The sequence below is a fragment of the Macaca mulatta genome, chromosome 5 (genome assembly GCF_049350105.2).
Source record: "Macaca mulatta isolate MMU2019108-1 chromosome 5, T2T-MMU8v2.0, whole genome shotgun sequence".
NCBI classification, from domain to species: domain Eukaryota; kingdom Metazoa; phylum Chordata; class Mammalia; order Primates; family Cercopithecidae; genus Macaca; species Macaca mulatta.
This window is the reverse complement of record NC_133410.1, coordinates 156483958-156496774: the sequence shown is the minus strand read 5'-3', so window position 1 is coordinate 156496774 and position 12817 is coordinate 156483958. Positions and strand designations below refer to the sequence as shown.

Below are 12817 nucleotides of genomic sequence, written 5' to 3'. Positions count from 1 at the left end.
CTATTCCCACCAATTCTACTCTCTGTCAAAGATCTCAAGACACACTCCCATCCAAATCTGTCAACAGCTCACGAGAGCCTACAGAAAGAGCTAAGGCAAACGATGCAGCACAGCACCTGGGATCTGCCACCCTCTGGATACAACTGCTCACAAAGCATCTTCCCACATCATATCACCCACTCACCACTACCAACATCACCCCAGGGTGGTGGGAGCACCCTCTGTTCCAATATCTACCCTTTGGAGCAAAGAGCAGGGTTGCTTGCAGCCTTAGCATGTAGAGATGGTGTCTCCTAGAGCAAAAGGCTTGCTTGCTGGCCATTATAAAAGATTTGAGCTTCCTGCATTCAGAGTTTTTCCTCCTATAACACAACCAACTGTATCATCCATAAGTATCACCTTGCCATCATTGCAGTGCCCTTAGGAATCAGGGCTCAGGGAACCAGCACAAAATGCACTACTCTAGCTACTGACAGTAATAAACTGTCCTGTGTCAAAGATCCAGGAGTCCTGTGTCTTCTACTAGTATCCATGGAACTATGCAGGATAACTGGTCAACATGAAAGTAGACTGAAATCTGTCTTGAAGTTAGATTGAAGCTCATCTTTTAGAACAGGAACCATATTTCTAATATTTTTTCCTCTAATGCCTTCCCTGTAAGAAATACCCCCAAAAGTACAGACTAAAATCCATCTAACATGTGTATGGCCAGGCATAGGTAAGTACTAAAGTAAGTTGGAAAGGATGAGACAGCTAAAAAAATTTATTTTCAAGCTCATCACTCGTGTAGCTCAGGTTTAAGTACTAGAAAATGTTACTAGAATAAATTAGAAAAGAGACTCAAACTCAAGGCCAAAGTGGGCCATTGCTTTTTGCAAGATTCCTTTTCATTCCTCTGCTGCAGAGATGGAAAACATCAGAAAAGGCCTAATGGTGTCTCGCTGCTGCCCTCTGCCTCTCCACCTCAGTGCAGTTGCAGCAGCAGGTACTAAATCCCGGGAGGAAGAATGCCTGCTTTTGGTTTTCGGGGTGTTTTGTGGTGTTTGTTTCTTTGGCTTCTGAGAAAAAGCTTGAGATAATCTGAAAACTGTTGTGTTCTTCCTGAGCCTCTGGCTATTTTACTGCTCAGGATATTTTAATGCTCAAATGTCCACAAATCACTGAAGAGAAGGTTAAAAGCCAAACCAGTTAATTTTGCTGTTTGTTCTAAGAGCCACATAAAATGAACAGATAAAGTGAACTTGGGTGATTTATTTCCCAATGTAAATTGCTATTTAAAAAAAAAAAAAAAACAAAGTTCTTCAGTCTCCTAGAGCCTTAAATCAATAATTGGACCACTTAATTATAATTGGCCTCAATGACTGGATTTACCTCTAAATAAGACTCACACTTACTGGGCACTCAACATGTGCCAATGTCCTAAGCATTCTCTTTTAGTTCTCACAACCACCCCTTGAAGGAGACATGACCCTTATCCTGTTCCACATCCTGTTCCACAGAGAGGTTACATGGCAGAGTTAATAAGGAGTAATACTGAGATTACAATCAAGAAAGTCTTTTGGGCTAATATTCTTCACCACTATGCTAACAGTGTACCATAAAATGTCACAGAGCTCATCAGAATGTCATGCAAAAACATAGAGCCTAGCATGCTTACTCTGTAGCAAGACAGTTCTACCAACTTTCTTCTGTCTAAAAACACCTTCAGCACTACTTGAAAATAAACCATTGTCATTTTCTGACACCTACCCAACCTCCAAACCCAAATACACCCAGAAGCAAGATGATTTATTGTAATGATTGAATAAAGTCCTATTAATTTTCTTCATTTCTATTCCATGGGGATATGTTAAAGAAGAGGAAAATGTATAAAACCATGGTTAACAAAGAGAAAAGAAGGTTGAAGAATTCATGGGCTGAAAAAAAAAAAAAACAGTCATCGGACAACAGGAAAGTAATAACAGTCCTAAACCAAACCCTAAACCACATGGGCGAGTGGTACAGGCAAGGACTCGGGGTTCGCCATCTCAGAGGAAGGATCTGTCCCTATTAATTTAACGTGACCACTCATTTGGAAACAAATAGTTTCTCAGAGTTTCCTTAAAACAAATTAGATTACTAATTGTGAAAATGAATATTCAGTCCTGATTTGCCTGGATTTAGTATTTCCATTTTGCATTTGCATTTCTGCAGACACCGCAAGACTATTCAGCTCCCTCCCACAGAAGACTGTCCTCTATTTCCACCCACATTCACCTCACACCCATTTTGATTAAAAAATAGACAGAGAAACTCTAGTTTACTTGCTGTAAATCTTCCAAGGACAGCTGTTCTTTATTTTCTTCATTGCCCTTGGCAATTTAAAATTAATGTGCAATTGGTAAAATATGTTTCAGGTTCACTCTGGGCATCTCCCTTTCCACACCCCTGAAGATTAATACTGAAATTATATATTGTAATCTTCTACCAGAGCCCATCTTGAGAACCCCATACAATTCCAAAGTGTTCTGGAGGTAAAACAATCTTCAAGCGGTAAGGTTTTCCAAAAATCTAAAACTTTGCTTTGCAAAGGAAGATAAATTCGCTCTTACATGCGACAAATGAAAGATTGTCACATCTTATATGTGGCTTCCTACTTCTATCCCATGAATTCACAGCTTGTTACAATGCTGAATTTGATAACTGACAGCTTGCCTAGACCGACATTTTAATGCCATACTCTAGAAAATTAAAGTGAATATTCAAATCATCCACATATGGAAGATTTTTTAAGAGAAACTTCATAAACAAAAGTGGCATCCAAATTTAGTTTTAAATGGTAATGACTATTTTAGAAATAGCAACTAGAAGATGTTTTTAAGCAAAAGAGTCTTACTTTGTTTTTGCGTATCATATAGTACATGCACCTAGGTGTCATGCAGGCCCAGAAAGAGACAATGCACTGCTCATGACGGGCGGCTCATTTGTACTTACTCAAAGAAATGATGTAATTACACTCCAATCTCTGAAACCATAAGACTCCTTCACACGTAACATGATGTACTTTTCTATGTCTGATATATTACCTGCAATTTACAAAGATGCTAACATAAATTCATAAGAGAATGAAAACCAATCCTACATGTTATGTGGAAGTACCAATTCCAACCACATATAGAATAAATTCTTCCAATAACTCTAGAAATTGTTAAGACACATAATATTACCAATATGGAATTTTAGTCAAATCTGAATACTCAAGCAAAAAGCAATTGCTTGCTGAGTGCTTACTATGTGTGCAAGGCGTGCCTGTATTTAGAAATAAGAAGAGGCAAGCAAAGGATAAATAAGACATTTTCTCCAAGTAAACAGTAAAGTTCCAGAAACAAAGTAAACATAGAAAATATAACTTAAAATACCAGGCAATATAACTGCCAAATGAGGCACATGCACATTTCAAGATTAAAACAATGCAGGAGAAGGATGGAGAAGGAAATGAAGACAGGCATTTAATGAATATCTACTATGTGCCAAGACTCGCTCTTTAATCCTCACAACACTGGGTGGGAGGTAGTGTGAATAATTTTTTTTTTTTAAAGGAACTAAGGGTCTGAGAGGTTAAGAATCCTTCCAAATGCTTATCTTATTGCACCACTTTGGAACTTAACCCTGACAGCTCCTTATCACTCGAAGGCAAAGCAACCCTTCAGCAGGGTAATCTGAGTGCCTCCCTCCCTCCACTCTCCATTCCTACCACTCCTCCCATCTTGCCTGATGACCCTCAGGTACCAAATGCATCACACTGTTTCCATCATCTATACTTTGACCCTTGTTCATCCCTCTGCCAAAATTCCTTCCTTCTGACACCCACATCCTTGCAAACCTGGACAATTCCTCTTGCTATGCAGAGCTCAGCTCAAGAGTGAGAGATGTCGGAGGTGCAGGAGGGGCAGGGGAGAAGGCCAAGCCCATTGCCTTTTTCCAGAGATGTGGGCAGAGCAGATGACTCCGTCATGAGAGAGCTACAAATCGTGGTGGCTGCACAGTAATGTTTGGCTTCAGCAAGACCAACACAGTGGAGGAAAGGTGGTGTAAAGCTACTTGAGAATAAGGGAATGTTTTCCCACATAGGAATAAATGACTACAGGGCACCAGAGGCCAGATGTCATGCAGAGACAGCAGGTGCAGGTGGAGAGGGACGGAAGGGACTGGAGGTAAAGTGGTGGGATGAGTAAACAGGAGCTGTCATGAACACTTCTGAGTCTGTCTGGGATTCACCTAAAACGCATTTGATATTGTAATTCCTTTTGGCTTCTGACACAACGAAACTTGATTACATTTCGCCATTTTGTGATTTCTTCCCTCAACCTCACATGTTAGGATGGAAGTTCTACCTTACATCCACATGCTCTCTGTCATTATCCCAAACGCTATATGGCCCCATAACCCAGGGCCTTCATAAACCCTACTCTCTCAGGAAAGCCCCTGTGGCTTCTTCTGTCTCCTAAAGGCAGAATATTAGAAAATTCTTCTCTCCACCTGACTATTCCTATTGGATCTCTCACTCTCTAAAGCAGAGAGACTCAACCGTCAACAATTCTGATTCAACAGACGTGGACTGAGACCAGCAATCTGAATTTCCAAGAAGCACCCCTAGTGCTCCTGGTATACGTTACGGGGTCACGGACCTCTCAATTTCCTTGACATCCTTCATTACCCAAACTAACACTTCAAGGTAAGACTCCTCACAGAATTCCTATCCTCTATATACAGACAGCTGCTAAATGTGACTGGTACGACTTCAACAAAATCATTCTGCTATATCTGCACTATCTACCCCACTGCCAGACCTATTATCCAGAATCAGTTACCTCACTTATAGGCATGAGCCACGACGCCCAGCCAGGTTGTGTTATTCTTTAAAAGACATTAAGAGAAAAGCTCCCCATGTAGCAGGAAACTATCAACATGAAGATAACAATCATGTATCCCATTTCTCCAGCACACAAGCAACTCTTCCATTAGGGCAGTGGTCTCCCAAGTTTTGCTACATATTAGAATCACCTGGGGAGATGAAAAAAATCCTACTTCCCAGTCCACATCCAATAGCAATTAAGTGAGGTTGACACGGTGTGAGAGCCTGGCATCAACATTTTTAAGGCCAGCCGCAGTGGCTCATGCCTGTAATCCCAGCACTTTGAGAGGCCGAGGAGGGTAGATCACTTAGGATCAGGAGTTCGAGACCAGCCTGGCCAACATGGTGAACCACTACCTCTACTAAAAATACAAAAAAATTAGCTGGGCGTTGTGGCCCATGCCTGTAATCCCAGCTATGCAGGAGGCTGAGGCAGAAGAATCACTTGAATCTGGGAGGCGGAGACGGAGGCTGCAGTGAGCGAAGATCATGCCACTGTACTCCAGCTTGGGCAACAGAGGGAGACTCCGTCTCCAAAAAATCTCAGGTAATTTCAAAGTGCAGCAAAATTTGGGAACAACTGCTTTAGGAAGTCTTTTTGCTTGGTATAAGAAAGCAGTCACTTCCTAGCAGTAGAGCCGGTACGTATTATTAGCAAATATTTGGCAAATGGATGAAAGACCAGTTGATGTGACTCCCACACATGCCAAAACATCATGAGCAAACTACTCTATGGAAAAATATGGTTTGTTAATTTATGCTGACACTGTAGCAAAATGGAGTTTTTTCTCATCTCAAAACTAGAATAATTTCTAAATAATTGCCAGTCCTACCAAGATATATTAATATCCATAGGTCATATAAGTATATGTTATTTTAAGGTATGTTATACACTAAAAAAGTCATCTTAGAGTACTGAGAAGGATAGTACATTTTAGACATTTCTCTGAAGCCTTGCAAATACTTCAATAATATCACAGGTAAAGTTTTTAATAAATATGTCAAATGTCATTTTCAAAAGAACATGTTAAGAAAGATGTAAGGAGAACTGAGCCACCTTCAGAAGCAACTGGAGGCCAGAAGAGAATTTAGTAGAAAAGGAAAAATGAGTGCAATCTTATGTAATTTCTTTTTTAATTCTTACTTTTGTACAAAAGGTAAGTATGAGAGAGTAAGGTCCCAAGAATTGAATAGTTAATACAGCAAGTGTTGTCTGAGGCCAACTCAATGCCAGGCACAATGTGTGTCCTCAGAGACGCTTGGTCCTCTGCTCTAGGAGCTACAGGCAGGACTAGATTCTCAGTACTCATGTGAGAAACGTGACATATTCTTTCTTTTCTCAGTCAACCATAGCTTGGGCTACTCTACAAGATCGTGAATTAAATTTCCCCAACTGGCTTACTCAACCTCACAGCTGTTGTGATGGGTCTGTGCCCCAGGCAGGCTGGAGAGCTAGGGAACTGAAGGGCCCCTAAGTCCAGACCAGAGATGGCCAATAGAAAGACAATGTGACCCATCTATGCAATTATACGTTTTCTAGTAGCCATACTAAATAAAGTACAAGGAACCAAGTCAAAATGATTTCAATCGGCAAAACATTTTATCATTTTTCAACATGGGTTTACACTGATCATAAAAACATTTTTCAAAGATCTTAATGAGGGCCGGGCACAGTGGCTCACGCCTGTCATCCCAGCACTTTGGGAGGCCAAGGTGGGCGGATCATGAGGTCAGGAGATCGAGATCATCCTGGCTAACACGGTGAAACTCCATCTCTACTAAAAATACGAAAAATTAGCCAGGCATGGTGGCAGGCACCTGTAGTCCCAGCTACTCTGAAGGCTGAGGCAGGAGAATGGCGTGAACCCGGGAAGTGGAGCTTGCAGTGAGCCGAGATCGCGCCACTGCACTCCAGCCTGGGCAACAGAATGAGACTCCGTCTCAAAAAAAAAAAAAAAAAAAAGAAAAGAAAAGAAAAGAAAACAAAAGAAAAGAAAAGAAAAAAAAATCTTAATGAGACAGTTTTTCTTATTCCGCCTTCAAAATCCAGTGTATTTAAATAAACGTATCTCATTTTATATATACATATGTTGTGATATAACAGAAGCAGTAAGATCATAAAAATACCTTTTGGTTTTGATACTACAACCAAACGAAACCAAACAAAATACTGGACCTCCTAAGGCTGCCTGATTGCAGATGAACAGTTTTATGATTTTTTTACACCAAGTTTCTAAGTGGGTATCTTCATCATCTTATTCATTTTGAATAAATCACTGGTTTAATAAACGCAACTTTAGGAAAGACCTCTGAGTAAATGTGATAAATTAATCAAAATGAGATTTTATTTTCATGATCAAAAACTACTGGAAATTAGTTCCATTCATAAAAATTTTAGTCAAATATTTCATTTCAAAAGTTTTAGCCATAATCCTGTATCTTCTATCAACATCCATGAAATATATGACCTAATCTAGAATAAGCCAATATTTTGTCCATATTACTTTTTGAAACTCTTAAGTTAAAATGATCTCCTTTGTTTATGGCAATCTGTCTATGGCTTCAGAAAAAAACTAATTTGTGGCAGAATTAAATCAAAATCTGATTGAATTCGGGAGGATGAGAATGTGAACAAGGTGGGAAGGGACCCTCTGTATACAAGCCTCTGGTAACTGAAGCTCACTTCACAATCGAGCTGTCAGTGGAAGCAGCTGGAGGACACGGGAGAACCTAGTGGAGGAGACAAGTGGCCATGACAGAACAATTTAGAGAAGTACATGTGTTGTCTGTTTATCATATCTTGAAAAACCCATGTCCCTAAATTGTGAATCTGTCTGCTGCCTTCAATATATCAGCTCAATTTTCAAGGAATCTGATGGGGAAGGTTCATTGTGCCTCTTCTGCTCTGTGGTCACTCTGAAGAATGCCAGCAGGCCCAATTACCAGCTGGGGAAGGCAGTTTCCAAATAAAGGAAGTAAAGCCCCAGCTGAGAGCTATTCTACACCTGAATCAAAGGATGCTGATGTTCCAAGTGCATGTGATCTTGGATGGTGACAAAGGAACAATCCATGTATCATTTTTGATGACCGAAGGCGTGTTTGTTGTGGACATTTCTAAAAGAATCACAGAGAATATGCTGAGAGATTCAAACACATCATCTGTATCCTGGCTCCCCTCAGTTCACCTCTGGCCACCATTACTGGGAGGCAGATGTGGGGGCAAGCAAAGAATGGGATCTAGGTGTTTGCTAACAATCTGTTAATTATACTAACAAGGGGCAATTCCACTGTCTTCAGAACTTGGCTTCCAGGCTCTAGGTTTGAGAAAAGAAGAGCTCCTCTCAGGCAGCACACTGTGCCTTTACCCTCTAGATAAGCCCCTGCAGCTATACCATGTAGAAATTTTCCTGGATGTGGATACTGGAATCACTTCCTTTTGCAACATCAGCAATGGATCCCATATCTTTACCATTCACAGAAGTTTCTGCTACAGAGCCACAGAAATTACTCCTTCACTGAAGTTTCTGCTACAAAGCCACAAAAATTGCTCCTGTGAATCCAATTTATGATGTTCAGGCTTCCTGAGTATCTGTCCTGTGAACAATCTGGGCACTGCCAGATCTCCAGTTTATTTTGAGCCAAGGCAAATAAACTTTTGGCCACAAAAACAATTAGAGAAAAATTACTTCGTGCTCAAAGCTAAAAACTTTTTCTGGTTGGTGCAATCCATGGGACAAAGTTACAGGAGAAAAATATGGAACATTTCATAAGTCATACACACAAACTGAATAGATGGCTTAAGAGAAATTCCATTTAAATAGTAAGTATTTTCACAGTAGTCTTTGGGTTTATGTTTATGTTGCAATAAATATGTTCTAAGCAGTCAGATCAAAAACAGGAAGACACGAGATGAAACGGTAAGAAAAAGGCTAATGGCTTTAACCAAACCATATAAAATACTAGTTTTTAGATAATCATATTTAGAACATGAAAACAGTGATTAGAAGTAATTCTTCAATTAGATCTCATTAAATGCTTCTGGTCATTAGTCATGTAGACTCAAGAAGTATCCAGTAGTTGTTAATGCTATTTACCAACTATTTCTTTCTCTTTACCTGTTTTCCAAGCTCACTGTGGCCTCAATCCCTGGGATCAAGTGATCCTCCCACCTCAGCCTCCTGATTAGCTGTCACCACAAGCACACAGTATAACCCTCAGCTAATTTTTAAAACTTTTTATAGAGACAGGGACATGCTATGCTGCCCACACTGGTCTTGAACTCTTGGGCTCAAGCAATCCTCCCACCTCAACCTCCCAAAGTGCTGGGATCATAGGTGTCAGCCAGTGGCACCAAGCTGTCCTCATCATTTTCAATAATAAGTTCCGACTGTCGATTCTTTTAAACTCTTATTTTTAGTCTATTACTCCACTGAAAGCAAACGTTGGGGGGAAAAATATTCAAAAAGAAAAATATATGCTTTTTGTCTCTTATTTTTAAATGAGAAAAGCTAACATAAAATGTGTAGACCTATTCAACATCTATATACTTATAAAAACATATTCAATACATCCAGATTCCAATATATATTTATGCCATTCAATGTACATAACACTCCATGAAACCACACATACCAATCAGAAAGCCTTCTAGATAGATCTGCATCTATTCAGGCAGAAATAAGTATGTATAAAACATGCCCTTTTGGGAAAGAATTTATCCAAATTAATAAGCATGCAAATGACACAAAGTTCTACTTAAGAAACTCAGAAAAAAAGAAACATGAGTATTAAGAGAAAGATACTGAAATTGCAGGATTTTTTTTTTCCTGAAATTCTTTTGAGGTACCAGGATAAGAAACAAATTTGCCAGCTCAACTTCAGTGCAGACTGAAATGAATGAAAACCTGTCAGTGTGAATTGCCACTGCAAGAGAATGTGGGAAGAATGGCTTTCTGTGGCATGGGTTGTTGTTATTGATAGGCAAATCCCCAAATCACACAACAGCTCCTACTCTGCCGTTATCCGACACACTAATTTCACAGGTGGCAGTCCTGTCTTTGTAACAAAGACTTTGTTTGGAGAGAGAATGTGAAGGCAGTACTTCACCCCACTAAGGCATTCAAAGTCAGACTGTAATATAGAATATATGAGAGTGAATAAAATATTCCATTTATACATACTTCACTAGATCTCTAAACAAAGAGAATGTCAACCTCCAGAAAAAGCCTGTTTTGCAATGTTTAATATTTCATTTCTCTAAAGTCTGCTGGAATGGCTGCATAGCAAAAGGACCCAATTTTTGCTTAGAGACTTTTAAAAAAATGTTTTGGGCTACTGGTCAGTGGAGGAGTTAGCTTTCCTTAAATTTAAACTGGAAAAACAACCCAAATATTTATCAATAGGTGAATGGATAAACAAATTGTGGTATATCCATATAATGGAATATTACCAGGCAATAAACAGAAATTTATAGAGCTAAGTATCCACCCAATTGATGAATCTCAAAAGCATTACACACACAAAGCCAGAGTAAAAGACTATAAACTGCATGATTCCATTTGTACAAAAATGCTGAAAATGTTAAAAAAAAAAAAAAAAAAAAAAGGTGGGGGGGCAGAGCATGCATGATAAAAAGTAGCTCAGGGACAGGCATGGTGGCTCTTGTCTGTAATTCCAGCACTTTGGGAGGCCCAGGCGGCAGGAGGACTGCTTGAACCCAGGAATTTTAGGCTGCAGTGAGCTATGACTGCACCACTATACTCCAGCCTGGGTGACACAGTGAGACCCTGTCTTAAAACAAATTCAAAAAAAGAGCAACGCAGCAAATACAGGAAAGGAGGGAGGCAGGGGCCAGAAAAGAACTCAGTGGGGGAAACAAATTTTCTATGTGTGTACTAGTATCACAACTGTGTATGTTTTCAAGACTCTTCCATTTGTACAATTAAAATCAGTGAATTTTACTGTCTGCAAATTATACCTCAATAAAGCAGATTTTTTTTTTTTTTTTTTTTTTGAGATGGAATCTCGCTCTATCACCCAGGTTCCAGCCTCGATTTCGGCTCACTGCAACCTCTGTCTCCCAGGTTCAACCAATTCTCCTGCCTCAGCCTCCCAAGTAGCCGGGATTACAGGTGTGTGCATCACGCCCAGCAATTTTTGTATTTTTAGTAGAGATAGGGTTTCACCATCTTCGCCAGGATGGTCTCCAACTCCCAGCCTCAGGTGATCTGCCTACCTCAACCTCCCAAAGTGCTGGGATTACAGGCATGAGCCACCACATCTGGCAAGTTGATTGTTTTAAATAGAGACCCACACAACAATGGAGGGCGGAGAGTATCTTCAGAGTGCTTCAACAAGAAGTGATTACAATCAGTTGTACATCACTGCTGATTCTTCTAAGGATTCTTACGGGCTGAACTGTATCCCCCTAAAATTTTTATGTTGAAGCCCTAACCACCAGTTTCTCAGAATGGGACTGTGTTTAGAGATGGGAGCTTTAAAGATATAAGTAAGTTAAAAGGCAGCCTTCAGGGTGGGCTCTAATCTAATAGGCCCTTATAAGAAGAAATTTCGACATGTAAAAGAGACACCAGGGACATGGGTACACAGAAAAAAAGGCAATCTAAGGACACAGCGGGAAGGTGGCCACCTGCAAGCCAAGAGGGGAGGCCTCAGAAGAAATCTTGAATTTGACATCTTGATCTTGAACTTCCAGCCTTCAGAACCATGAGAAAATAAATTTCTATTCTTTAAGCCACCCAATTTGTACTATCTTGCTATGGCAGATCTAACAGACTAAGACACTTCTCATTTCAACACTGACCTCATGTTTTAATACAGGGAAGAAATATGTAAATAAAAAGGAAAATCCCTCATTGTCATAGTAAATGAATAACTGACCCTTCTGATACTCAGAATGAGCATTTTGTGTTAGCACATTTCATTTTGTAACACTTAAATGCAAGAAGTATTTTAATGACTATTAGATTTTACATACCTATAGCCTCTCATGAATGAAATGATTCATATTACCTCGTGTTTCAACAGCACTGATGCATTTTCTGATAATTGTGAACCCCAACTTATCCAACTGTGCACCTACAAGAAACAGTTTAAAACATTAAGTGTACAATTATTATCACATTTCTCTTCGTTTTAAAAATAGGAAAAAAATTTTAAATCCAAACTAATTTTTAGATTACTATTAAAAAGCTAAAGGCAGATGGGCACAGGGGCTCACACTTGTAATCCCACCACCTTGGGAGGCCAAGGGAGAATGATCACTTGAGCCTGGGAGTACCTGACTTGCTTGGGGAACATGGCTAGGCCCCACCTCTACTAAAGATGTTTTTAAATTAGTCAAATTTAAGATGGGTGCCTGTAGTCCCAGCTGCTCAGGAGGCTGAAAGAGGAGGATAGCTTCAGCCCAGCAGGTAGAGGCTGCAGTGAGTCATGATCATGCCACTGCACTAGGTGACAGAGCAACACGCTGTCTCCAAAAAAAAAAAAAAAAAAAAAAAAAAAAAAAAAAAAAAAGCTTAAAGCTATGTGTGTGTGTATATATATTTATTTTAAATATATGTGTGTGTGTGTGTGTGTGTGTGTGTGTGTATATATATATATTTTTTTTTTTTTTGAGATGGAGTCTCACTTTGTCACCCAAGCTAGAGTGCTGTGGCACAATCTCGGCTCACTGCAACCTCCACCTCCTGGGTTCAAGCAATTCTTCCACCTCAGCCTCCCAAGTAGCTGTGATTACAGGTGCCCACCACCATGCCCAGCTAATTTTTTGTATTTTTAGTAGAGATGAGGTTGCACCATGTTGGCCAGGCTGGTCTCGAACTCCTGACCTCAGGTGATCCGACCACTTTGGCCTCCCAAAGTGCTGGGATTACAGGTGTGAGCCACCGTGCCTGGAAGGAA

At 39.9% G+C, this 12817-nt stretch overlaps 1 protein-coding gene across 3 annotated transcripts in view; it reads right to left on the bottom strand.

Moving 5' to 3' along the window:
- The window catches only part of ARHGAP10 (Rho GTPase activating protein 10), a 333388-nt gene that overhangs the window by 142939 nt on the left and 177632 nt on the right, over window positions 1-12817 (bottom strand). For all 3 annotated transcript variants that reach the window (XM_015139311.3, XM_078002317.1, XM_078002316.1), the window contains one exon: window positions 11927-11992. In XM_015139311.3, the coding sequence (XP_014994797.2) occupies window positions 11927-11992 (66 nt within the window). The remainder of the gene's footprint in view (window positions 1-11926; window positions 11993-12817) is intronic.